Source organism: Dendropsophus ebraccatus, chromosome 3 (genome assembly GCF_027789765.1).
Source record: "Dendropsophus ebraccatus isolate aDenEbr1 chromosome 3, aDenEbr1.pat, whole genome shotgun sequence".
Classification (NCBI taxonomy): Eukaryota; Metazoa; Chordata; class Amphibia; order Anura; family Hylidae; genus Dendropsophus; species Dendropsophus ebraccatus.
In genome coordinates this window covers 148,994,957-149,020,669 of record NC_091456.1, presented here as the reverse complement: position 1 = coordinate 149,020,669, position 25,713 = coordinate 148,994,957, and the positions used below count along the sequence as shown (strand labels likewise).

The window sequence follows — 25,713 nt, the reverse complement described above, 5'->3', positions numbered from 1 at the left end:
AATATGTGACAAATCAGCAGAGATTTTCTGTGTATAAGCAAATGATGAGGAGTGTAAACAGAGCGCCGTATGAACTGTAGTCTAATGTCCCTTATCAGAGAAGGACGTGACATCTGACCTTAAAAGATATACTGTGGTTAAAATGTAAGCAATAAAGTTCCCTGTCTAATCCCATCGATTCCAAAGTGCAAATGTACAGCCAGAATTCACTCACAGGTCAGATACCAACAGATGATTTATTTTGGAAGTTTTGTTTTATCCACAAGAAGAGGACTCGGAGCCGGATGGTTTTGGCACCATGTTCAGCAGCCAGCACATGGCAAGTTCAAACAGCTGCCCGCTCCTGCCTCTTTGCCACGAAGAACACCCGTTTAGGATGGGGATTCCCGTCATTATGATAGGAATCCCCACTCCTTTACAGTAAGTAGTGGTGCAAGATGCCCCTGCACCTTAGCCATGGAGTGTAAAAAAACAAACACATTTACATTGTTTCCCATGGGAACACACAGCTTGGTTCTTGAACTGAATTGAGGTATTACTGTATTGGGATAGAGAAAATTATTGGTAACTGGGATTTCCTCAATAGACCTCTTCTGCCCATCCGCAGGATAGGCGATAAGTACCTGATCCCTGTGGGGGAGCCTGATCCTAAATCAGTAATGTTAGCTTTAAATGTCTATCTCCCTTCACAGATTGCATAAAATCTTTGTTTATTTATTTTTAAAAGGTGGACAGTTGTGCTAAATGGACCCTATTGATATAATGGGGTCTGGTGGGTGTCATAGAAATCCACTAGACCCAAATATATCGATAGGGTCCATTTGGCAAATTAATATCCATCATATAACAGGACAGAAGTAACAATCACAAACGAGCGTTTTTGTGAACAACCTGAAATAATTAACCATAATACATGGAACGATAGTCGTTAGTTACGATCGTTATTACAATCATTCATATACTCTAGTATATAAGTACATAACAAAATGATGTGTACATACACTGAAATATTTGAGAATGATTAAGGAATGATTAATAATGACCTTATAGTCAGTTCAAAAGATGCAATCACTGATATACGAACAAATTTTCATTAGTTGTTTGATCATTGCCTCCAGTGTCGGACTGGGATATCTGGGGCCCACCAATGAAAAACCAGTGAGAAACAACATGTCAGTCAGTGTTTGTGCAGGTTCTGAAGCTGGAGGATCCTTAGGTCCACTGGTGAGCCAGTCCGACACTGGTTGCCTGCATATTTACAGAAAGATTATCAATATGATTAAACCATATAACAATTTTCTGCACAATACTCTTTCCGTGTAATAGGGCCCCTAGTATCTGTTGATGAATGCAGATCCTCCAGCCGCCTCTGTTATAACCAATTCCAAACAAACTTTTATTTTTACTCCTAGAAGCATAACCTTGGCCCTGGGGGCTGCTTTATAATTATGTAAGTGGATGGGGGCCTTCTTAGGTGGCTTTTCTTCAGGAGATGCTTTTGTTAGTAAAGGCTGCATGATGAGATCACAAACCAGCAGCTTATCCCAGGCACAGGAGCTCGCTGGACATGGAGTCATTGTCAATTTTCAGCCAAATCAAACATGGCATTGACCTACAAACAGCAATATGCCGATTTTGCAAATGACACCCAAGTTAAAATGTTATTAAATAGAAGCGACGAATGACAACCCTGAGATGTTATGTTATGTCCACTTTTCTCCAAGTGTGTGACCTCTGCCAGGCTCCAGCTTCTCCGCTCTGTGATCGGGTGTTGTCACAACTGTCACCTCTTGCATAGTTGGAAGACTTGCTGCAGTGAAGCTGATTGTGAAAGACATTGCTCTTCCTTTGCCAAATTGGCCCCGTACCCAACCATGGCCTCTGTTTATCAACAGACTGGTTAAATATGCAGATCGTTCGAGACAATCTGCTTCTTTTATTGCCAGTGGAGTAATTTTCCACTTCTGTCAACTAATCTTCATTCTCAGGAATGTAAAGGTGTAACATGAAGCTCCAGGGTCCAGATGCTAAATGTCTAGCAGAACCCCCAACTTTTCATGTGCCATTTATAATACTGGGGGCTTCTTTTATGGCAGAAAGGCTTTAGTGGTCCCCAAGGCACTGGGCTCCAGTGTGATGGCTACTGCTGCACCCCAACCCCTATAGCTACACCCTTTACTTCTATTATTTAACCACATAAATACTGTTTGTATAGATAGCCATGTCATCCTCTGTCTTCTAATTGGTGTAGTTATTTCTGTTAGAGCATTTATATTGTTTTGTCACAATAACGGTTAGTCTTTTCATTTTTTAATTCTTTTTCTCGTCCCATCAACATCAAAATATTTGAATTGTTTACTTATGCTTTTCCTTTCCCATAAAAAAAGAACAAAGAAAAAAAACAGGGCAAGATTACAGGATCTCTTTTCGCCCTCCTTTTTTTTTAATTGTTTGCCCAGACTTCATTTAAAATGGACATCCAAACAGTTTAGAAAACAACAACAATGTGGGTTTATGAACACCTCTTTCTTCTGTAGTCGCGGCCCCCCCTAACCGCTCGCTGCTGTCGCGTGGAATAGTGGTGGCAGCAAGCGGGGAATGGGGAGCAAACAAGCACTGACAGTGCTCCTTTACTCCTCATAGTTGCCCCGTGGAATAGGGGCTTAAGGGCTCTTGCACACTGAGTAAAAGAGGCTGAATTTATGAGCGGAGTCCATGTGGCAGATTCCACCCATAATTCTGCTGCCTGTCCTATTTCTTCGGGGTTCATTCTTTGAGCAGAGAGGAGAGGCGCAAGATAAATCCCATTGAAGAAATAGGACGGGCAGAATTACGGGCAAAATCTGCCATGCTCCTAAATTCAGACTCTCTTACTCAGTGTGCAAGGGCCCAAGATTAGAAAAAGGGCCTAGGGGAATCCATTTTGCAAATGCAGCCCACCTAGTTGTCTCAGTCACACAGGCTAATGAAAGGTGGTCCTAAAGGAGGGGAAGGGTCAACTCTCTATTACAACCATTTGCCTTAAAAAGGCATAAGGAAAAAGGCTTACCCCATCAGTTTACATTTTTATTTGTAGATCATAATCCAGAATCCACGTGTTCTGTTTCCAAAGTATACAAAAAGAGTGCAAAGGGCCACAGGCCAGCGCTAAACTCAGTAACACTTTAGACAGCTCACACTATTTGAAGATCGTGTCCTTGATATCACCTGGACTATATCCTCTGTGAAGATTACAGCTCATCGCACGCATCAAAATAACATCCATCCTGCACGTTGCCCTAGGATTAATCATTTATCATAGTATACATTCACATACTGTACTTTATTTATGGCTTATTTCCCCCTGAGTGACCAGGTCATCTCATTTACTCATTTACTATTACCCTTAGAATACAGTTTAAAGATAAACTACTCGGAAACATAGACCTACAGAGCTATGGATTATATGTCAAAGAGGTATTTTTAAATACACTGAGTATGGTTATCAATATATGGGGGTAGAGAGATGAGGAAATCAAACCCTTAGAACCCAGGTCCTATCCGAATTTAAAGGAGAAGTCCAGCCAATCTAAATATCTGGCAGGGGCAGGGGGGAATTTGATCAGAAGTAGGAACTGACCTCTCCCTGTGCCTGCGGTGAGTGGTGGACCGGTCTCGGGACCCCCGCCGGAAGGTATTTTCATCTTCCAACTCGCGGGGGAAAATACCTGTCCTGGTTAATGGACTGGCCGCCCAGCCAATCGTGAAGTGTGCAGCGCTGAAGACCTTGAAGCCTGGCGGGGGTCCAGAGGCCAGTCACTCACTGCGAATATGGAGAAAGGTAAGTTCCTACTACTGATCAAATTCCCCCTTGCCCCCACCGGCTGCCAGATTTTAAAATTGGCCGGACCTCTTTTATAATAAAGTTCAGTATGTCCCAAACTTAAATTGATGCTCATCTGTAGTACCTTCACATGGCACAACTCACCAAGGGGCCGGGCTGCAACAACAATCCCTGTATCATTTTTGTGACCATTTACGTGTAAGTATATTGCTTTTGGCCGCACATCTCCTGAGAGATGTGCAACCAGTAAATAACGCTTTATTGGCCTACTCAAAAGATGTGATCAGCCAACGAGCGGGCATTTTCCTGCTCCTCGACTGATCAATGACACTTTCATACTGGCCAAGTGCTTGATGCAAATAATCAGGCCATGTAAATGGGCCCTTACTCTCTATCCTGTGACCCCTTTAATGGCCCAAAATGAATATGCTGGTGTGACATGATGTGTCGCATTACATCCATGTCATATATCTGTTCTTTCATCCACAGTTAAATAAAAAATGGCTAAGTTGACAAGTTGTAACGTGAACTGGTTCTTAAAAGGCATGTCCAAAGAGAAAAACAATTGTGCTCATCTGTCAAGCCGTGGCTAATGTTTGCAATGTGATGTGCTATATGTGGATGTGACTGAAGTGTAATTGACAGCTTTACTCTCAGGTCTTATTCTGACAAAGTACTGTGTCAGAAGGTCAGTACATACAGTACAGCCTGCAGCATTGTAATGTTATTGTCACAGGCAGATATATTATATTTAGACAGTGTTCAATGTTATCTCAGGAGTCTCCATATTGTAAAATGAATATAATAAAAAAAATAAAAATGTATAGCCTATCATCAGTTATCATTTTGTGTAAGCTAAAATAAAATAAATAAAAAAAAAACATTTGTTTCGATGCTGATTTTTTAATAATGTAAGTCAATGGAAAACGGATCTGTTAGGATGGCATACACTGCAACCGTTTTTACCATCCATTTTTGTGTCCATTTCTTTCCATAAAATGGATATGTTAAACGAAGAGCAAAAACGCAGTAGTACACTTTATTTTGGGGACAACATCAGGGAGCATAACTACTACTGAGGGGTGTTGTTAATAATTAGGGCACTTTGGCGCAGAATAGCTACTGATGGTAGCACTATAAGGGGCACTCCAGCACAGTCTTTGGTGGTGCCAGATGGCACCCTGGGGAAGCACTATTGCTGCTGAGGACTGCCCAGCTGGCACAGTTACTTTGAAGACACTCTAAGAAAATATTTTCACTGCTGGAGCACTATTATTATTTTTTAAATATATTAAATATTATATTATTTATATGTTGAAGCACTTTGTTAGGGCAGGGCACTATCTACTAGCCCAAATAATTTTTCAGTGTACTTAGTGGATATTGTTACTGTTAAAAACACAATGGGGCCTATTTATCATTTGCAATTTTTAATTTTATTTTTAGCTTGAATCACTTTTTACGTGCTGCACAAAAACTCACAGACCTTGCACAAAATTTTTCATTACACTCACAGGCCTTGATGAATGTGCACAATTTTTAGGGTCTAAAAAATTGGCTAAAAAGCTACACCAGGGTCTGACTGGAGTACTTATGGGCAATTTATATTTTTGCTAACAAAAAAAACCAAACAAAACAAAAAAAAAAAAAAACTGAAAACTGCACATGGTAAATAAAGCTAAAAAAGTAGCTAACTTAAACAACGCCCCCTTTAAGTGAAACATTTTAAAAAATGGCACAGTCATTGGTGCCAAATGGTGCCAACTGCTTCATAATGCATCATTGCGGGATGCAACCTTGACTACATTCACTGATCTTACAATACAGTTACAGTTTTACCTGGTCACCTGTAGGATACTGTCAATGCCTGCAAAGTATATCAAATCTCTCCACAAACATTGTACTAAAAAAAGTTATCGTAGTTAATCCATTACTTACATTCAGTTACATCCAATTAGATGCACCATTTAAGGGTTAATCTTCCACGGATAGTAGGTGTCATAAAGTAGAATCATGATAGTACTGCAAATTAAATGTTTTTGTATTTCTCCGTTACCATAAAGCAAATAAATAGCTTGACTTGTAAGACAACCCAAACCCATCTTTGTGCATTACTTGTGTTTTGTTTTGATTTTTTTTCCCCCTTTTCAAAGTGTACTTTGCTCTTTGATACTGTCACCTGAAAAGTAAATTTCTGGTAGTCAGAACAGTATGTTTCCCTGGAAACACTGAGGGAATGAACATAGATGAGACCTCAGGATGAACTCTGGGAAGAATACAAAGGTAACTGTGAATGCGCCCTGCACGCAGCGAGAGAGTGATGACTGTTTGGGTTTGGAAATGTTGGCATGCTTTTCTGTTTACATAGTGACAAGAGATAAGGTTAAATGGGACACGGGTATACAAAAATGTTTAACAAGATTAACGGAAAAAAATTAATTCTCAACTAAAAAATGTCTACATTGGTTAATAAGTAAGCCATTGGAAGATGACAGGGCAGTTTGCCCCTTGTCTCATGGTTCTTTGACTTTAAAGGGGAACCCATCACATTAGAAAGTCAGTCTGGGGGCACCATGTGCACAAAGCTTTACTCTAAAAAAAGCAGAAAAGCATGCAAAGTAATCTGCTGGTATGCATTGTAGTCTGTGGCGCCCTGAGTAAAATGCAGTTTACTTTTTCATATAAGTTGTGACATTATGGACATCTAAAAATAGGTTTATGCTAATTTGGTGCTTCGGTACACTAGGGGGGGCTCCCTCGCCAGCCACAAAGTGCACAGTTAACCACGCCGACAGATCAATAAAGAAAACAGCCCTCCTTGCAATAAGCATACCCTCCCCTTTCTATGACACTGTTACAACATCCCTATTCGGAATAAATATCACCCCCCCCCCCCTTCCGGCACATCTTTGCAGCTATCCATAAATCTCTGTTTATTCCTGTTCTTTATATTAGGCAAATTTCTATGATTTACACCTGTGGTTTGGCTTCAAAGGTATAATGCTGGTTTCAAACATGGCAGTTTTTGTGGCAAAATAAGAAGTGGATTTAAATGGGATGGAAAATATAAAGGGAAGACTTGTACTTCTCTTTCCTGTTTGATCCACTTCTGGTTCTGGCACAAGGAAACCAGCATGAGAGCAGCCTTTTCAGACCAAAGCAAGGAATGGATTTGAAAATAGGCGAAATCTCAGTCTTTTCTTTATGACCAGTTCTCTGTTAATAGTTTGTTCCTGGCTTTGGCTTCACTGATCTGTCAGATAGCTGTCAGATAAATCTGTCTGTGTAATATGGCCCTAAAACAGGGCTGAAGAAAAACATGATAGGCACATTGCACATTCCGGCCCGTGTAATAGAGACAGCGATCAGCAAATAAAACCTCCTGACCTAAAATCATCAGGCGCAAATTGCTACATGTTATAGCGATGCGCGTCCAATGCTTGACAATTCAACAAACAGTTTTTGCATTACCTGTCCATGTTCTCAGTCTCCTCCTGTGTTCTGCTTCCTCTCCGGACACTGGCCACACCCAGTGATTGGCTGAGCGGCCTGTCAGCTCTGATGGCCGCTCTGAAGCTACAGCGCACGGGACCAAGAAGGAAGCATACAGAGTGCAGGAGCAGAGCGCAGGAGGAGACCGGAAACGTGAATAGGTAGTATAAAAACTATTTAGGCAAAGGCTGCACAGACATCACTAACGATACCCGTGCAGCCCTTGCTAAACAAATATTGGGCCGTGTAAGAGGCCCAGTAAACAGTAAACGATTATCGGGACGTGTTATAGGCCCAGTAAACATTTGCAGTATTGATCAGGCTGTAATAGTACCCTTACTGTTTCTGAAAATGTAATTTCCCTACCATGGAGGGGTACACACTGGGGCCCATTTCATAGCAAGCAACCTTTTTGTAGGTTTCAGAAAGACAGGAGGAAACCAGAGTACCTGACTGAACACTATGTTAACTTATAGTAACTTATTATGCAAAATGTGAAACAATGATTCAACTTTTTTATTTATTTCTTTATGGCATTTTTTGCTGTGTTTTCCCTGTGCAAATCTTGTGGTTAGTTGCATAGTAGACTGCTCTTTTGAGTCTGACAAAAAATAAACAATGTTTGGTCTATTACAATGAATGGGAGTATATATAGGAATACCTTTTTACCGGTATACCAATGCAGTCCAAAAACTTGGTGGTGTTTGTACACCATGTCAAAACAACATACTCAGAGACCAATTATACTGTTGGAAATATTTGGTGATGCTGCCTTTGAACAGGTGGCAGTGGAGCAGCGGGCATTAGAAGGGGATTTTTCCATCTAGCCTGTACACTTGCCAACTTCAACAGCAGTCCAGATGTATGCTAAAGAAGCAGAACAATACTACTGTACATCCCAATAAATATACTATATTATAGCACAACTAATTTAGCTAAATTATACTTTTTCTTGCAACTTCTCTGACTAAAGGGTCACGTGCATTTAAGGACAAGTGGATGTTTTTCTCTAATGTGAACACTTTGATCCTTGATAAGACCTATTGGAAATAGGACGGCAGGTTACTGGCTGCCTCCGTGAAGCCCCAATGTTTATATTTGCCAATGGGATGAAACAGTGAAGGTACACAAAGACTGAGTATATTTGTACTTACTAGCAGAACAAACTGAATGCCAATAGTAGGACTAGAAATACAATACAAGATGTGAGGGAACTATTTGTCATGTCAGCTCAACAAGTTAGATGAAAAGATTTGGTCGGAGCACAATGATCACAAGCCTCCTCTGCTGGTTAAATGTTGTAATTACACATCCAGGATACAACAATTACTTGATTGATACCTTGTAATTCTTCTGGTTGTTTGGCTAACAAATCAGATAAGAAGAACCATGATTCAAGGTTGCATTGTCCCTCATGTCATAGGAAAAGGATGTCCTTCAATACATTGAAAATTACAATTACTATATCATCTACAGATTAGGCTGGCAGCAACCAGTTGATTGGATAACATTGGTAAGGGTCACTTTATTCATCAGACTGCTGTGGCAGAGCTCAGGAGCCACCTGCTCTGTATACCTAACTTCAGCCCTGTAGAAAACAACCCACCTTAAGGCTATGTTCGAACTGCGTATGATTCCGTCCGTAGTGCGAACCGCGAATATACACCCATAGTTTTGAGGTTGATGCGTACGCTTGAAAGTATATGATATCCGGCCGCACAATGCACACTACGAATGAGCCTTCGGCCGGATCGTATACGGCGCCGTGAAAAATGAACAAGACCATTGTTTGCGACCGGAACTGTTCCAACTCATGGCTGTGGATTTCCATGCGGTCCCATACGGAGTACTTATTTCAGCCAAATTGAACTTGATTTTTAGATCCAAAAGGTTCTGTGTGTTTTATTGGGCTGGGCGAAGATTTCCAAGTAAATGACCTGCTTCAGATCGCTTTGAAAAAAGCTAGGGAGGCATAACTCTACTACGGGCGTATGTTCGCGGTTCGCCCGCATGTTAGCAATCTGGCCGCATGTCTATTTTTCCCACGGCCGTACTTTCAGCCACACTGCGTACGAACTACGGCCGGACTCATATGTAGTGTGAACATAGCCTAAGGCCGGGTTAACATTCATGCATTGATCTGGCAGCGTTTCCCTCTAGAGGGAAACGCATGTTTGAACTGATCCCGTTGTTTTCAATGGGACAGTTTAAAACATGCGGCAGGCAAATAGTGCCACCGCATCGCCGGACGCATTGTGCGGCGAAACTGATCTTGCATTGTTTTGATGCACCGCCTGTCTGGCAATGGGGCGACGCATCCATTGAAGCACTCCAAGGAAAGAAGATGTCCCCAACAAATATATGTATGCTATTAGCCTCCCATTAACCCTTGTGACCCCAGCCCTGCAGAAGAGTGGCCTCTGACAGGAGGGGAAGCCCAATGACTCCTCTATACATGTGCAGCACCGTATAGGAGATGTCCCCATTTCCTGCTGCCCACAGTAGAGTGCTCCGGTGTGAGTTGTTCCCCTCTATAGTAGTTCTGGTGCTGCCTTCTATAGTAGCTGACCCTAAAGTAGATGGTCTCCTGTAATGCTGCCCCCTATAATAGATGTCCCCTTGTAATGCTGTAGAGTAAAAAACGGATGACAACTGATAGATTAAACTTATAGCAACTGATTGAACCAGTTATGTTGGGGAACACTATGGAACGTTATGGAACCTTTACTTAGGCATAGTTATTTTAGGAGCACTATATAGACACTTCTTATGTTGTGGCACTATAGGAGCACCTTTTTTGCATACACACTGCAAAACCCAGTGTGAAAGGTGCCTAATACATCTTGTTGACAGTAACAAAGGTGTTACAGTTTTCCAGCAGGACAGGCTTACTAAAAAAATAAATCTTATCAGTCATATAGACCTTATAATGTGACCTACATCCACATGTTGTTTTTGGCACCTTATGTGTCGGTTATGCTTACTTAACACATACAAAGGTAATTTGGGATTGCAAATGAATAGCATGGGATGAGAACAAAACACAGTGCAAACAACTCTCTATAGCAACTACAAAATGATGGCCTTGAAGTTCTTTTTTTATATAACAATTCTTTGTATAAAAGATTTGATATTAGATAGACCAAATCAGCATCACCAAGTAATTCATGGCTCTTCCATTTGAAAAATAAATAAATAAAAGTATGCAACATTAATGAGTGCTTAAAGCATACCTGTAATTTCAACAAACTTTTGACATGTTATAGCCACTTGTCAGAAGTTTGTATTGGTGGAGGTTCGGGTACTGAAACTCATGCCAATTACTAGAACAAAGAGGTAAAAGTGCTCAGCAGCACCTGTGCTCCCTCTTCATCTCCGCTCTCACTGCTAATGTAGCAGTGGACTGAATTATAATGGAGTCTATGTAACTTATGGCAATTGTGTCTACTGGAAGTTCCATAGGCTCCATTATAATTTCGTCCAGTGGTACATTAGCAGTGAGAGTGGAGATGAAGGAGCAGAGTGCATATTGCTGAGCACTTCTGCCCCTTTGTTCTAGTGATCGGCACTGGTCTCAGTACTCGAACACCCACCGATACAAATTTCTGACATGTGGCTACAACATATCAGAGGTTTGTTGAAATGACAAGTACACTCATTGACTCATTGTCTCATTGTCATATTACAATCAACTCATTGGACAATTCATTTAAATTGTGTATTTTTTTTCCTTTTTCAGTGTCCAGAGAATTTTTTTTCAGAAGATTTTGCAAAAGGGTAAAGGCTGGCTCCTCAGTTAAAGACCTTGACCATTCCCATTCACTGCTAAGGCCAGGCCTATCTGCTGTCAAAATGTAGAGAAGAGGTCCAGTACACCATTCATTAATAGGAAATTTTGTATAAAGACTAAAAGGGGAGCCATTCTGTTTTGCACCAAAAGTGCCATAGCTTCAAATTTGATACTGATATAATACAAGGATGGCTCAAGTCGTAAGGAGGGGCTCCCCAGAAAGGGGTCTTGGGTTGGGAACCATCTTTATTATGACTGTATGTCCTAAAATTAAAATTTCCTTTAGGCCAGTTTCAAACTTACTGCATCACAGCGGGTTTCAAACTGCGAGTTCTGCAGCGAAATCCGCTACGATGCTCTGTAGTGTCATTTCCTATGGCTCTACATTGAAAGAAATGAAAATCCACAGCGAGAATGTAGCCCCTGCCCACTTAACCCACTGCTGCCCGGCTAATACGTTACCTGCCCACGCTTCCTCACTTGACTGACATCCTGGTCAGCCAATCAGTGGCTGCAATGGGACAGCGAAGGCACTGATTGGCTGAGTGGGATGCCAGGGAGTTGGGAGCAACAGATGCAAGCTGGAGCGCAGACAGGTAATGTATTAGCCTGGAAGCGGTGGGTTAAGTGGGCAGGGGCTACATTCTCGCAGCGGAATGAAAATCTGCGAGAATGTCGATTTATAGGAAATGACAGTACAGAGCATTGCAGCAAAATTGGCAACGTGAAATCCGCTGTGATTGGTCTTAGTAGGTAAATAATGTTTAAAAAAAATGTTTAATATCAAAAAGTAAAAGTATTTACTTATTAATGGGAATGTTCTTGGAATGATCTCTTCAAGGGTCAGCACTTTCAGATGTTAAAAAAAAAGACTGTTGATATCTATTTCCCACACATAATGAGAATCTTGCATGTTACAAGACTCAGCAGAATACACCAGAAAGGCTGATAAGTGATACCCGACCCTGCCCCACAGCACACAGTACATGAAGTAATCACTACGCAGCTTGTGCTGGCAGCAGGTATTCCCATGACATCCTTACAAGTAACTGGAAGACGGAAGGGGTGAAGCATGAGGGTAAGGTTAATGGGAAACAACTCCATGTACTATAGATTATGCACCAGGTGGACGTTTCCCACATGTTGCTAAATATTTTCAGGCTCAGAACAAACATGTATGTAATTAAAAACAAAAATGTAAAATACCACCAATTATTAAAGAATTATAGTCAAGAGACATATCAAACTATTTAAGGAATTCCAAGTACAAATTAAAGTTCTCGCTGGACTCCCCCACTCTCTGTGCTGGAAAGACATTTATACAGGTCCAGAAAACAAATCTCTGTCTTTCCGTTAATAGTGTTTTAGCACTTAAACAACCCTGGTCAAGAACTACACTGGCTCGGGCAGGAAATGGATTCAAAATTGCAGTCATGCACCATAACCTCGGCAATAGACCCAGTACTGGGCTAACAGGTAGCAGCCATGCACCATAACCTCGGCAATAGACCCAGTACTGGGCTAACAGGTAGCAGCCATGCACCATAACCTCCGCAATAGACCCAGTACTGGGCTAACAGGTAGCAGCCATACACCATAACCTTCGCAATAGACTCAGTCCTGGGGTAACAGGTAGCAGCCATGCACCATAACCTCAGTAATAGACCCAGTCCTATGCTAACAGTTAGCAGCCATGCACCTTAACCTCGGCAATAGACCCAGTCCTGGGCTAACAGGTAGCAGCCATGCACCATAACCTCCGCAATAGACCCAGTCCTGGGCTAACAGGTAGCAGCCATGCACCATAACCTCAGCAATAGACTCAGTCCTGGGCTAACAGGTCATTAAAACCTACATTTTTTAATACTTCATAAAAAGTAAAGATGAGCGAATCACTCAGTAATTTGTTTTGTGAAGTTTGCTAATAAAAAAAAGTGTGAACACTTCCAGTCCTTGGCTCATATTTCTAGAGCTGCCAATGTTTATTAAGCCAAGCTGATACTTCAGCAGATGAGAGGGGGCGGGAGCATGTTGCGGGCACTGCGGATGGGCAGATGGAGGAAGTGGAGCGCAGAAAAGGTAGGAACCTTTCATTCTGACTGGACAGTGAGGTAATAAGGGGGTGGAAGGTACACACATATTTAAATTAGAGTATCCTACAGTATGGGGATTGTCCCTCAACTTGCAATGGCTTCAAGATACAATATTTTCAACATACAATGTTCCTTTCTGGACTCAACACACACAACACAACAATGTCACATAGCCAGGGTCTGCTGCACATGTAAATAGATGATTGACCAATGAAAGGGGCCATTTTACTAGTAAAATCACAGTATAACTGAAGTGTATGCACTGGTTGTGTGTCTAGTAGTAATTCTCTACAATACAGTGGGATACTGCATGTCCTGTGTCTGCGCTAAGATAAGTTGCTCCTTTGGCCACCAGATAAGGGCGACTTTTTTTTTTTTTTCTGGGCCCCTGTGTGATGTGTATAGGACCCAGAAAACACTTCAGTCCTCTACATAGAAAGAAATTTACAGATCCCAGTAGCTTTTTCTGACTACTGTGTGTAAGGACTTACTTTATCCATATTAGTTATCTGCTAATTTTCCTTTAAATGTTCATATTTTTCCTCATTTTGGGATGACATTTTAAAGGATTCAGAATCAATTACCAGTTTTCCATAGAATTTTGGTCTATGGAAAACAGCTCTATGGTCTTTTGTCCTAGAATTATCTATAACCTTTGATTACAAACAACATAACATCATAGGTTGGGAATATTTTATGGATAAATGGCCCATATACTGCTGTCTGCGTCTCAGCCTATGAATAATGGTATAAGGGTAAGAACCAATACAAGATCAGGTACATTAATTGGTAGTGAGAAGTATTTCTGCAAACAACCCCTGAACCAGAGGGAATGTCTTCTATAAATCTTTTAATGATATGTTCCAGTATATCCCATCTGCCCCTTCCGGTTCTAGGTCGCCCATTGCAGCCTTAATTAAACGGCAGCATTAGCGAAATGCTCCAAATCCACCTGTCACATAGCGACTGTTTAACATTTTCTTCCAAGCTGTCAGATCCCAGGTACAGTACTAATCAAAGGGAGAAGGAGCAGACAGGCTAAATGAAAAACAGACACGTAATGAGGTGAGGGATAAAATGAGCACAATAAGGTTGGTGCTGCAATGTAGAAGCTGAATGGCTGAAAGAAAAACATAGAAAAATGACCATAAAATATACAAGAAATAAGGATTTGTCCTATATCCTGGTTTTGCTATCATACATCTGCATTTGATTTAATCAGTGATCAGCAATGTTTATCGATGGGAAATCGTACTGGTTCCCTATCTTTTGAGGATTAATGGCAATACCCTCATCCATAGGACATTTATGGCATAGCCAACTTAGATGACCTATGAAAAACCTTCTCAAATCCACATGAAAGGGGCAGAAGTTAGCACAGGTAGCAAGCAGATTCAACAAATTAAAGGGGTATTCACATGTCAAGTTATCTTCTATCCACAGGATAGGGCATAATAAGCAGATTGGTGGGGGTTCAACTACTGGGATCCTACAGACCCAAAAAGGGGGTCACAATTATCCCCAGAATTAACAAGGACTCATATAGGTATGTCAACTAAAATTTGAAAAAGCACTTACTGCTAACCTCATTCCTTCCCCATGATGCTACTCCTCTCCTTCCCCTCTGGGTGCCCAGAACCTCCTGACTCACTGAATGCGAGTGGTCTGTGGTTATAATGGAAGCTTATGGAACTTCTGGTAGATGGAATTGGGGAAGTTCCATAGGCTCCATTATAATTCCATTGACTGCTATGTATAGCAGTGGAGATGAAAGGGCAGAGTTCTCGCTGGTGAGCATGTCTGTTCCTTCATTCTAGCACTGAGTAGGGGTCTCAGCACCAGGACCCCCACGATACACACTTCTGACATGTTGCTATGAAATTTCAGAAATTTGTTTAAATGAAAGGTACCCTTTAAAATGATACCCTCAACCCCCTTCAACTAGGTGCTGTTTTCAGTGTATGTTTCTAAAATACCTTTGACAAAGGTGTTCTGTTCCTTCTCTTGGTGAAAATACGGTCTGGCGTTTATTTTATTACGATCCCTCCCCCTTGGCAATGTTAGAAGGGGGGCGTGGATTACAGAGCTGGACCTAGGCAGGGAGAGAGTACACAAAAGCCAAGAAACCCCGCCTCTTTGACACTGTCCACCAGTGAAGTACGGCCCAAGGGGGGACATTATCACTTGACACAATGATGCGTATTGTAGTACAAAATCTAAATCAAAACACTTAAAACCTGCCTAAAACCCAAAACTTTTGACAAATGAACTCCTTGCAATTTATTCCATGTCGGGCTGTGAACTTTTGGAGATATTCACAGTAACATTATTACTGTTGTTTATGGCCAGTACTAAAGTTTGTTCAGCTATACCTGAGGTTATATCTGATCTTCCTAAAAGAGCCAAAATATACAACCATGATGATCTGGCCATCACAGTGAGCCAGTCCATTATTATTGGCTACCGACTACATGCACACCCTCAGTAAAAACAGACAGATAATATTCCTAGTTCTATTAGAATAGACCTAATTCTGTGATTCTAATTCTGCTGTAAACCAACAAAGCCTCCACCTTTGCTAGTAAGTTCTCTATATACACATTTCCTCCAAGACAAAACAATAGGTATATAATGCATCTATTACAAAAGGAACTTGGACAAACATGATCTTCGCCATTAGAGGGTGTCGCTGACGTAATGGATAATGTGAATAAGGAGCCCCTGAGGAGATGCACAGTATACTGATTGGAACTTGGCAACAGTATATAAACTGAAAAGGGGTGGATATCTGATAAAACTGTTGGATTGCAGGGCCGGAGTGTTTCCTCTTCTACTAGTTTCTCACAAAACTGTTTACATTTGACTTCCCCTCTCCGTGCTACAGCCAGCTCTTGTTTTCTCAGGCTTCACAGAAACTGCGTAGGGTATTGTGATGCTATTAATATAGATTTGCATCATGAATACATAAATGGCAGGCTGTGGAAAACAAGGAGGGAGCCTTCTGGGACCCAGTGATGTCAAACCACCCAACTGTCTCGCAGTCAACATGTTTAAGCATCGTTCTACTGGTGCCAGCGTTATGGAGATGAAATAAAAGAGGAGATGTAAAACTATTCTTGTTATATTACTGAAGAATGGAGGGTTACTCAATGCAGTTAGGAGAGCTTTAAGACTAGTTTGGCAAACCCATTCTTATATAGCCTTATATTTATATTAATAAAATGTGAGATAATTGAGAGGGTTCTTTGCTCAGGATCCTCATCTCTAGGACAAAGAGCGGAGAAAAAGAGTGCCTCTCACTCTGTGGGACCCATCATGTCCTGCATTACACCTCATTTTTACTGTTAAAGGGGTAGTGCGGCACTAAACATTTATTCACAAAATAACACACATTACAAAGCTGTACAACTCTGTAATGTGTGCTATGTATGTGAATGGCCCCCTTCCCAGTGTTTCCCCCCACCCATGCTAGACTCGGAAGTGTTGGTGCATTATACTTACCGCATGTCAACCCCCGTCCACCATCTTGTGACAATGATGTTGTCTTCGGAAGGACGGCTGAACCGTTCCGTTCGTCCCTCATGCCGGCCCCCCTCTGCCGCGTCATCAGCTGCTCAGCCACGATTGGCTGAGCATAACTGTGCTCAGCCAATGGCGGCTGAGCAGCTGGTGACGCGGCATAGGGGGGCCGGCATGAGGGACAGATGGAGCTGTTCAGCCGGCCTCCGGAAGACAACGTCATTGTCACAAGATGGTGGCCGGGGGTTCGACAAGAATGTCGTGAGTATAATGCACCACACTTTCGGGGTGGGGGGAAACACAGGAAAGGGGGCCATTCACTTACATAACACACATTACAAAGTTGTATAACTTTGTAATGTGTGTTATTTTGTGAATAAATGTTTAGCGCCGCACTACCCCTTTAATGTTTTTGTTGTAGTAATGTGTATACAGTCAGATGACATTTATTTCTGTGTTTCATTATTATATATGTACATATACCCTATGTATTGTAAAGTATTGTGAAATATGTTGGTGATATAAACGTATATAAACTGTAAATAATGATTCTAATTATTAGAAAAAAAAAGTGTCAATGGCAATTATACTGGGCATAAGATAAACTTGATTGGACCAGCAGGATGAATATTCATGAAAAGGGATGGGCGGATCAGTGCACCAAGTCCTCTAGTACCACCCCCATTGCACCAAACCTGTACCACCCGCTGTGCACCAAACCTGTACCACCCCCTGTGCACCAAACTGCATAATTAACATATTAATAAAACAGAGGATTAGTCTAACCTACTGTTAGCTTCACTTTAATAAATATAATACAAATACAATTGTTTATCACAAGATCTTTCATTCAACCATCAACCTACCTATGCGTATAGCTACTTTTAACCTTCTTTGTTGAGTTTGAGAGTAGCCTGATTATTAAATACTCTAGAATACATTAGTGGGTACTAAAGATCATAAATACAATGTCACCAGATTATTGTTTATGTGATAACAACATACCAACAGAAGAACTGTACATTATCTACCAACCTTGCAGCAGAACAACGTGTTTGCAAAAGATAGTAAAAAAATTACAAAGCATAGAATCCGTCAAATGTATTGTATGTCCTGCATAATTGTTCAGATTAGACGCCAATGTTGTAATTTAGTGCTAGTAGAAATTTAGCAAGAACAAAATAGTATGTCACTGCTTTCAGGAAGAAGCGCCACACAAGGTGTACCACTATGTCTGCACCAATTTAATAGGCCCACCATCAGAGCCTGTTACTGTACCACCACTGACAACCCACTGTAATGGCCATATTACTCCAATCCCAGTTGTTTAACGTCTTAGATTCCAGAATTAGGGTATGTTCACACTGAGCAAAATTGGCGGAATTCTTTGGCAGTGCTCTCAGCAGCGGAATCCCGCCTGCCTCAGTGTCCCACAGTGTGTCTATGGGAGGGCTTGCGCGCCTCCGCTTTCCGCTCAAATAAATGACCTGTCAATTCTTTGAGTGGAGAGCCGCAGAGAGCGGAGACACGCAAGCCCTCCCATAGACACACTGTGGGACATTGAGGCAGGATTCCGTGGCGGAGAGCTCCGCTGCAAAATTAAGCCGATTTTGCTCAGTGTGAACACATCCTTTAAGCTGAGAGCAGAATCTAAGTAGTTACAAAGGATGAGGGTACCTTTGGTTTACTAGGGCATGTGAATGTGGTGTCCTACCACGGGTGTTACTATTATATACACCTTTTCTAAAAGCCTGTACTTATTGTACTTGTGTGGTGAGGAAAGTAGTGATGAAGTTTCACCATTAGATGTCGCGATGTTAGATGTGTGTATGCAGATGCTGCACAGCTGAATAGTGTAAATGGTTATTGTTTATTTGTGTGTTACAATGGTCTGCAGGAAGCTAGGAACTGATCCAGATAGAGCATAGTTTCAGTAAGCCTAGGAACTCTATCTCACAGCGTGGTTGTCAGCAGAAAATCTTCAGCATTCCACTCATCCCAGGTCACAAGGTCTGGGGCCTGTGAACCGAAGATTGTTCAGCCAAATCTAGTGGGCATAAGGTGGTGTGAAGATTAATCAAAGGTCGATACACGGGCACAGGGGTTTTCTTCTAAGTATTCTTCTACCTCATCCTCCAACATCAGTGATACTTGGGTTGCGCCTCTCACGATATCCTCCTCTTTGCTAGTCTGCATCTCTGTATTACTCATCAAGCTACCCAGTCAGCACGACTGTACTCTACACTGCACTCCTTCATTTGCTGTATTGCCAAGTATTTGTCTATCAAGTGTTATCAAGTGCATTATCCAGTACTTTAACAAGAGAAACACCATAAGGCCATGTTCACATGGTGTAAGAGACCGGCCGTTCCGTGACCCGGCCGGGTCACTGAGTGGCCGGTCTCTGAAAAGATCATCCTGGCCGGTAGTGCAGTACCGGCAGGATGATCTTTCTCGCAGCAGAATTCTGATATCAGTTATGTGTATACGCTTCGGCTGGGATCCCATACACACCCGGCCAATGTATTTTCTCATATTAACTACGGCCGTTGTTGCATTTGGCAACAACGGCCGAAAAAATACGAAAAAATATGTTGTGTGAATATAGCCTAATAGTGTATCCTCCTACAGCAACACAATTCTAGTAAAACCCAACTTATTTATGGTAAAGAGCGCAACCTTGGGACACTTCCCCTTTCTGTGGGTGGCAGGTCTGATAGTCTGGGAGGGTCACTAGACCGCTCTGTCCATCCGTGATTACACTATCCCAAGGGATACTGTTAACAGGGGGAAAAGGTACAACCGGCCTTGTAAAATAAAAGCAGGCGAGCCATCACACCTGCGTGCCCAACTGGCACTGGCGTCACGATATAACACCTCAAGGTCCGAGCTGTATCTCGGCCAACCATCACTGGAGTGGAGTCATAAGCAAGTGACTGTCCAATCCTCCATCACAAGCAAGTGACCGGCCAATCCTACGACATAATAACATCATCACCGGGGGCATACACCACATAAAACTATGCACACATGCCCATTAGGACACATTAGAGACAGACTACAGACTACATGTCAGTTTTACCGGCAATACAGACAGCAATACAATGTTCGTCATGGTCCCTTGGTGACTACTAGAGATGAGCGAACCGGGTTCGGGTTCGAGTCCTTCCGAACCTGAATGTTCTGCATTTGATTAGCGGGGGCTGCAGAACTTGGATAAAGCTCTAAGGTTGTCTGGAGAACATGGATACAGCCAATGACTATATCCATGTTTTCCACATAACCTTAGGACTTTATCCAACTTCAGCAGCCACCGCTAATCAAATGCCGAACGTTCGGGTTCGGATGGACTCGAGCATGCTCCAGGTTCACTCATCTCTAGTGACTACTAAAAATAGTTTAAAAAGTTTTAGAAAAAATAAGATATATATCTGTAATTCTAGTAACCTGTAGAATAAATAAGTATGTATGTAATTTTACTGCACAGTTAACATTGCTAAATAAATAAATAAATAGTTGCTAACACCCCCCCCCCCACACACACACACACACACGCACACACATACACGCAAAAATAATTAAATAAAAAATACACTATGGTATAGTATATATTCCCCAAAGTGATACTGTCATACAGCTCCACTGATGGAAAATAAAAAGGCGTTCAAAATGCAGAAATTAAAAAACGCAATAGATACACAACTAGGTTGTGCCATTAAGGGGTTAAATTCAGAAGAAAAAGGTGCATCAAAGCTGCATGTACTGAATAATAATTTTATTTACATGGCGTGCTGTGCATATAATCTAAGTGTGAGTTATAGTCTTTGTTTCTATTGAAGAGTACAGATCACTTTGTACACAAATATGTTGTCCAAGTTTCCTGCCTGCGGCAAAACATACCTGATATATCCGGCTTTTTAGCTGTTCTTGGACTACAAGTACTGTTCTTTCTACTGTGTTTTATGATTTGAACAAGTGACTTTATAAACATTAGTTTTATCTTAGTGTGTAAATAGAAACACAGGGACTTGTGTGAGATTATTATTATGGGACCTAACAGGGTGTAGCACTTTCTTCTTTGAAGCCATAGCTCACATATCTTCCTGGGAATTCCAGAGATAGACATAGCCTGCCATGCAGAGGAGTAATGTGAAAGAGAGGGGAAGATTTGCTGACAGTTACTATGGGAAGTGTAGAACTTGGCAGAGACATGAAGGACGAAAAGCTGGACATCAATGAAGTTTCCAGGCAGCACCTGTGTCCAGCTAATAACCCAAAAATGCTCAGTAACCTGAGCTAAACATGGCGTGACTGTAGCAGTAGACGCAATTCACCCAGTGTCACTTGCATCATTTAGTATGTTGATATCATCATTACAAAGGCCAGAAAGTACATGTAACCCAGTTAGGTAACTAGAGCCCAGTGATGGGAGGTCATGAACACTGGTTTAACACCACAACAATTATCACGCTCACTCATCACCATGGAAAAGTTGCTAAAACTTTTTAGTGATGTTGTATCTTTAGGATTAGTATCATCTTTTTCTGAAACATAAACCACCTGCATTATTGGAAAAACATCAACGCAGCCCCATTTGATTGACTGTGCAGGAGTATACCAAAGGAGCCTCATTCTAATAATGGTCTTCTGGGGCCCCAAAATAAGCCATTGAGACCAACTCCCCACCATCTGTGATGCTTTGTGATGTATTTCCTATTCAATCAAATAGAAATCGAATTTACTTTTGTTGGTATTTTGCATACGTTGCACCCGCAAAACTTTTTTTTCCCCACAAACGGCCAAAAGATTTCTTATTACACTAACAGATTAGCGAATTATCATTGAAAGAGCAATGATAACTTTTCGACTTGAAAGATCGCGATGAACAAAAATATAATGATTGTTGTTGTGCGCTCAATTGCCCCTATTACACCTAATGATGATTGCTAATGATCGATAGATTTTGCTGTTTTTTGCACAATAATTGTTCTATGTAATAGGCCCTTAAGGCTAACAGCCTCACTGCTAACAGTATAGCCAATCAGAGAGCAAGTAGGCTGGGACCAATCTAGAACAGCCCCAGTATTCTATGCTCTCATAGCCGGGATTATTTTAACAAGCACCTACTGTGCACAGGTGTCTGTAATGCTTGCGAATAGCCTCGCTAGCTATCCTTGTATTAGGACTGACCTTCTGCATTAAATTTTGCTTACTTACTCTGTTTCTCATTTGGACCATTGAAAAACTTTGTTTATTTGACTCTTGGACTAAACTTTGATGACCCACTGCTGATTCTGTCATTCTTGCTTATTGCTTTTGGACAACTGGACTGCAATTTGTCTTTTTTTATTCTATCTTCTATACATGGAGGTTTGGAGGTAGCATTCTTGCATTAGATAAGCTTTACAGTGGCCACATAAGTCCATAGAAGAGTGTTCTATGCATGCTCTGTACCTGTGCAGAGATATACCTGTGCTGGGAGGGGGAGCAGTAATCATCCCCTATTGTGAATAGTGGATCCTTTGTTATCTGCCTTCTATTAAAATTTTACTTGTGATAAAAAAAAAATGAAAAACAGGGAGTGTCAGCCAAAGTAAAAGCTGCAAGATTTTAGGATTAAACTATAACATATATAGTGAGGTGGAACATACAGTATATATATATATATATATATATATATATATATATATATATATATATATATATTACCAGAAATATCTAAAAACATGTTTATCATAAAAGTTAAATTTAGGTTATAGGTTGCTTTATCATGAAATATAACCTTTAAGTATTTATTCTTTTTGCTAATATATCATTTACTCTGTAGTTCTTAGCTATTATTTTTAGAACACCTGCATGCAATGCATGTTTGATATGTTTTATATCTATGAGAAGGAACATGTAATAATATTTTGCTTTCCAACGTTCTTTTCTATTGTCTGGCTTGGCAACCTATGATAAAAATAGGCTACTGGATGCTTTGTGAAGCCATAGGAAGCATCGAAACCTAGAATAGAATTCCGGAAAATCATCTTTAAGAAGCAATCTTTGAAAATAGAACTTGGCAGAAAAAGAAAAGAATGAAAATATTGGCATACGTCAGCCAGCACAGTTTATAAAAAATACAATTTCTAGATTTAAAAAATAAAGAAATGAGTACATCACAATGTGGAGGTTCATAGCACATCTGCCATACTAATACAATGCATTCATACAATAATACTTCAGTAGAGGAAATGGGGCATAGGAGATGTATATCTAAATGACAGGAAAATCTATATTTTTTAAGATGGTAGAAGATGGTAGACCTTAAATAGTATGGAACCCAACAATAGGTGCCAAATACCAATAAGAGACAGTGCAAACTTGGCATGACCTAGTCCCATATACTGTATTCCATATTTAATAACCATATCACTGTGTTTAGGGTGCAATGCCTTTTCATGAACATAAAGCTTTAAAATGGTAAAACCCCTGTTGTTTTAAGTAGTTCAGCCATACCGTAACAGTAAATGATGCTGTAACTTACCTGTGTTCCTAAACAGGCCACCATCATATGAGTGAGAAGCTTGGCTGCAAACATGGAAGACCTTGTGCAGAATAACTGGGAGAGAATGGCCAAGGTAAATCCTGTGAAGTAGAAGAATACAATATTGTAACAAGGCCGGATTTTATCTTAATTTGTATCTAAATAATAGCTTATGAATATCTTATGTTATACTGTGTATCAGGAAAGTTAGTACAAAGGCTTTCAAAGAAACATTGCTTAGAATGGAGGAGACTGTTAGGGCCCGATTAAACATAGCGATATCTCTAGGTGTAACAGCGACAATGAACAGCTGATGAAACGATCATCGGCTGATTGTTTCTTCAGGTCCAGACCTAAAATCATTGGCCGCTGACCACGCATGTGTGTAGTAGTGATGCTCAGCCGACAGCTGACGACTGAATAAACAGTTAATACATTACCTGTCCACGTTCCTGGTCTTCTACTGCGCTCTGCATGAGTCTCAGCGCCGCAGTTGCAGCTTCAGAGTGGCCTGTCTTAAAGGGGTATTCCAGGGAAAATCAATAATTTAGCAAAGGAAAGGGTTAACCAAGGTTAACACTTTCCTAATATACTTACCTGTTGTTTTTTGGCCCCCCAAGGAGATCTCCGGTCCGGTCACGTGATCTTGCAGCTTGTGGCTCGGATCCTCTTCTCCTTCCGGTTCGGTGACGTCACCACCCGGCCGGCGTCGCTCTCCGTCTCATTAGCAGCATAGCACTGAACCCTGACTGGCTTGGTAGCGTGCAGCCAATCAGGGTTCAGTGCTCTGCATCCCCACACGCTCCAGAGTGGGGGTCCCCTGAGGCTGCAGTAAATTATCAGGGGTCGTCGGGCTCAGTGCCGGTCACCAGTTACATGGGCCGGCACTGCACTACAGCAGGTGAATGCGGGGTCTGGCATCCATCATCACTCCGCAACCCCCCCCCCACCTTGTCAGCGATGCCGACCGAGTCCCGGGAGGGGATGCGGCGGGCGGCATTACTTCATTCATAGCTACCAGACACCCGGCTGCCCGCCGCATCCCTTCCCCCCCAGGGACTCAGGGTCGGCATCGGTGGGGAAGTAATGTGTATCGGCTGCTGATCCCCCCCGGCCCCCCCTCCCTGTGTCCCTGTCAGAGATCGCTCACCCCCACCCCCGGAGCGTGCTGCTGGCCCCGATCTCTGCACTGGTCTGAAGCCCCTGTACTCAGCTGACAGGCTCTGTGTACGGGGCAAGAAATCTCTCCTGCCTCACTCACACAGAGCCTGTCAGCTACTGAGTACAGGTGCCTGAGACCAGTGCCGAGATCGGGGCCAGCAGCACGCTCCGGGGGGTGGGGGTGAGCAATCTCTGACAGGGACACAGTGAGGAGGGGGGAAGTCCTGCAAAGTAATATGTATTTGCTGCTGATCCCGCCCGGCCCCCCCTCACTGTGTCCCTGTCATAGATCGCTCACCCCCGGAGCGTGCTGCTGGCCCCGATCTCGGCACTGGTCTCAGGCACCTGTACTCAGCTGACGGGCTCTGTGTGAGTGAGGCAGGAGAGATTTCTTGCCCCGTACACAGAGCCTGTCAGCTGAGTACAGGTGCTTCAGACCAGTGCCGAGATCGGGGCCAGCAGCACGCTCCGGGGGTGGGGGTGAGTGATCTCTGACAGGGACACAGGGAGGGGGGGCCGGGGGGGATCAGCAGCCGATACACATTACTTCCCCACCGATGCCGACCCTGAGTCCCTGGGGGGAAGGGATGCGGCGGGCAGCCGGGTGTCTGGTAGCTATGAATGAAGTAATGCCGCCCGCCGCATCCCCTCCCGGGACTCGGTCGGCATCGCTTACAAGGTGGGGGGGGGGGGGTGTTCTGCGGAGTGATGATTGACGCCAGACCCCGCATTCACCTGCTGTAGAGCAGTGCCGGCCCATGTAACTGGTGACCGGCACTGAGCCCAACGACCCCTGATAATTTACTGCAGCCTCAGGGGACCCCCACTCTGGAGCGTGTGGGGATGCAGAGCACTGAACCCTGATTGGCTGCACGCTACCAAGCCAGTCAGTGCTCTGCTGCTAATGAGACTGAGAGCGACGCCGGCTGGGTGACGTCACCGAACCGGAAGGAGAAGAGGATCCGAGCCACAAGCTGCAAGATCACGTGACCGGACCGGAGATCTCCTTGGGGGGCCAAAAAACAACAGGTAAGTATATTAGGAAAGGGTTAACCTTGGTTAACCCTTTCCTTTGCTAAATTATTGATTTTCCCTGGAATACCCCTTTAACTGTCAGCTCAGACACGCCTCTCTAAAGCTGCAGCCACAGTGCAGGGACGCATGCAGAGTGCAGGGGAACACCAGGAACGTGGACAGGCAATGTATTAACTGTTAAGGCAAGGGCTGCACGGACATCACTAACAATGTTCGGGCAGCCCTTGCTAGATAATTATCGGGCCTTGTAATAGGCCGATTTAGCAGATCA

General features: G+C 42.4%; 1 protein-coding gene and 1 long non-coding RNA gene across 9 annotated transcripts in view; one reads left to right on the top strand and one right to left on the bottom strand.

The window, feature by feature from the left end:
* The window catches only part of ADGRV1 (adhesion G protein-coupled receptor V1), a 354,135-nt gene that overhangs the window by 96,681 nt on the left and 231,741 nt on the right, over nt 1-25,713 (bottom strand). For all 8 annotated transcript variants that reach the window (XM_069962903.1, XM_069962904.1, XM_069962907.1 and 5 more), the window contains one exon: nt 23,247-23,347. In XM_069962903.1, coding sequence (XP_069819004.1) covers nt 23,247-23,347 — 101 coding nt within the window. The remainder of the gene's footprint in view (nt 1-23,246; nt 23,348-25,713) is intronic.
* The window catches only part of LOC138786148 (uncharacterized), a 46,140-nt gene that overhangs the window by 13,516 nt on the left and 6,911 nt on the right, over nt 1-25,713 (top strand). The window contains exon 2 of the long non-coding RNA XR_011362187.1: nt 23,263-23,340. This is a non-coding gene — a long non-coding RNA (uncharacterized lncRNA). The remainder of the gene's footprint in view (nt 1-23,262; nt 23,341-25,713) is intronic.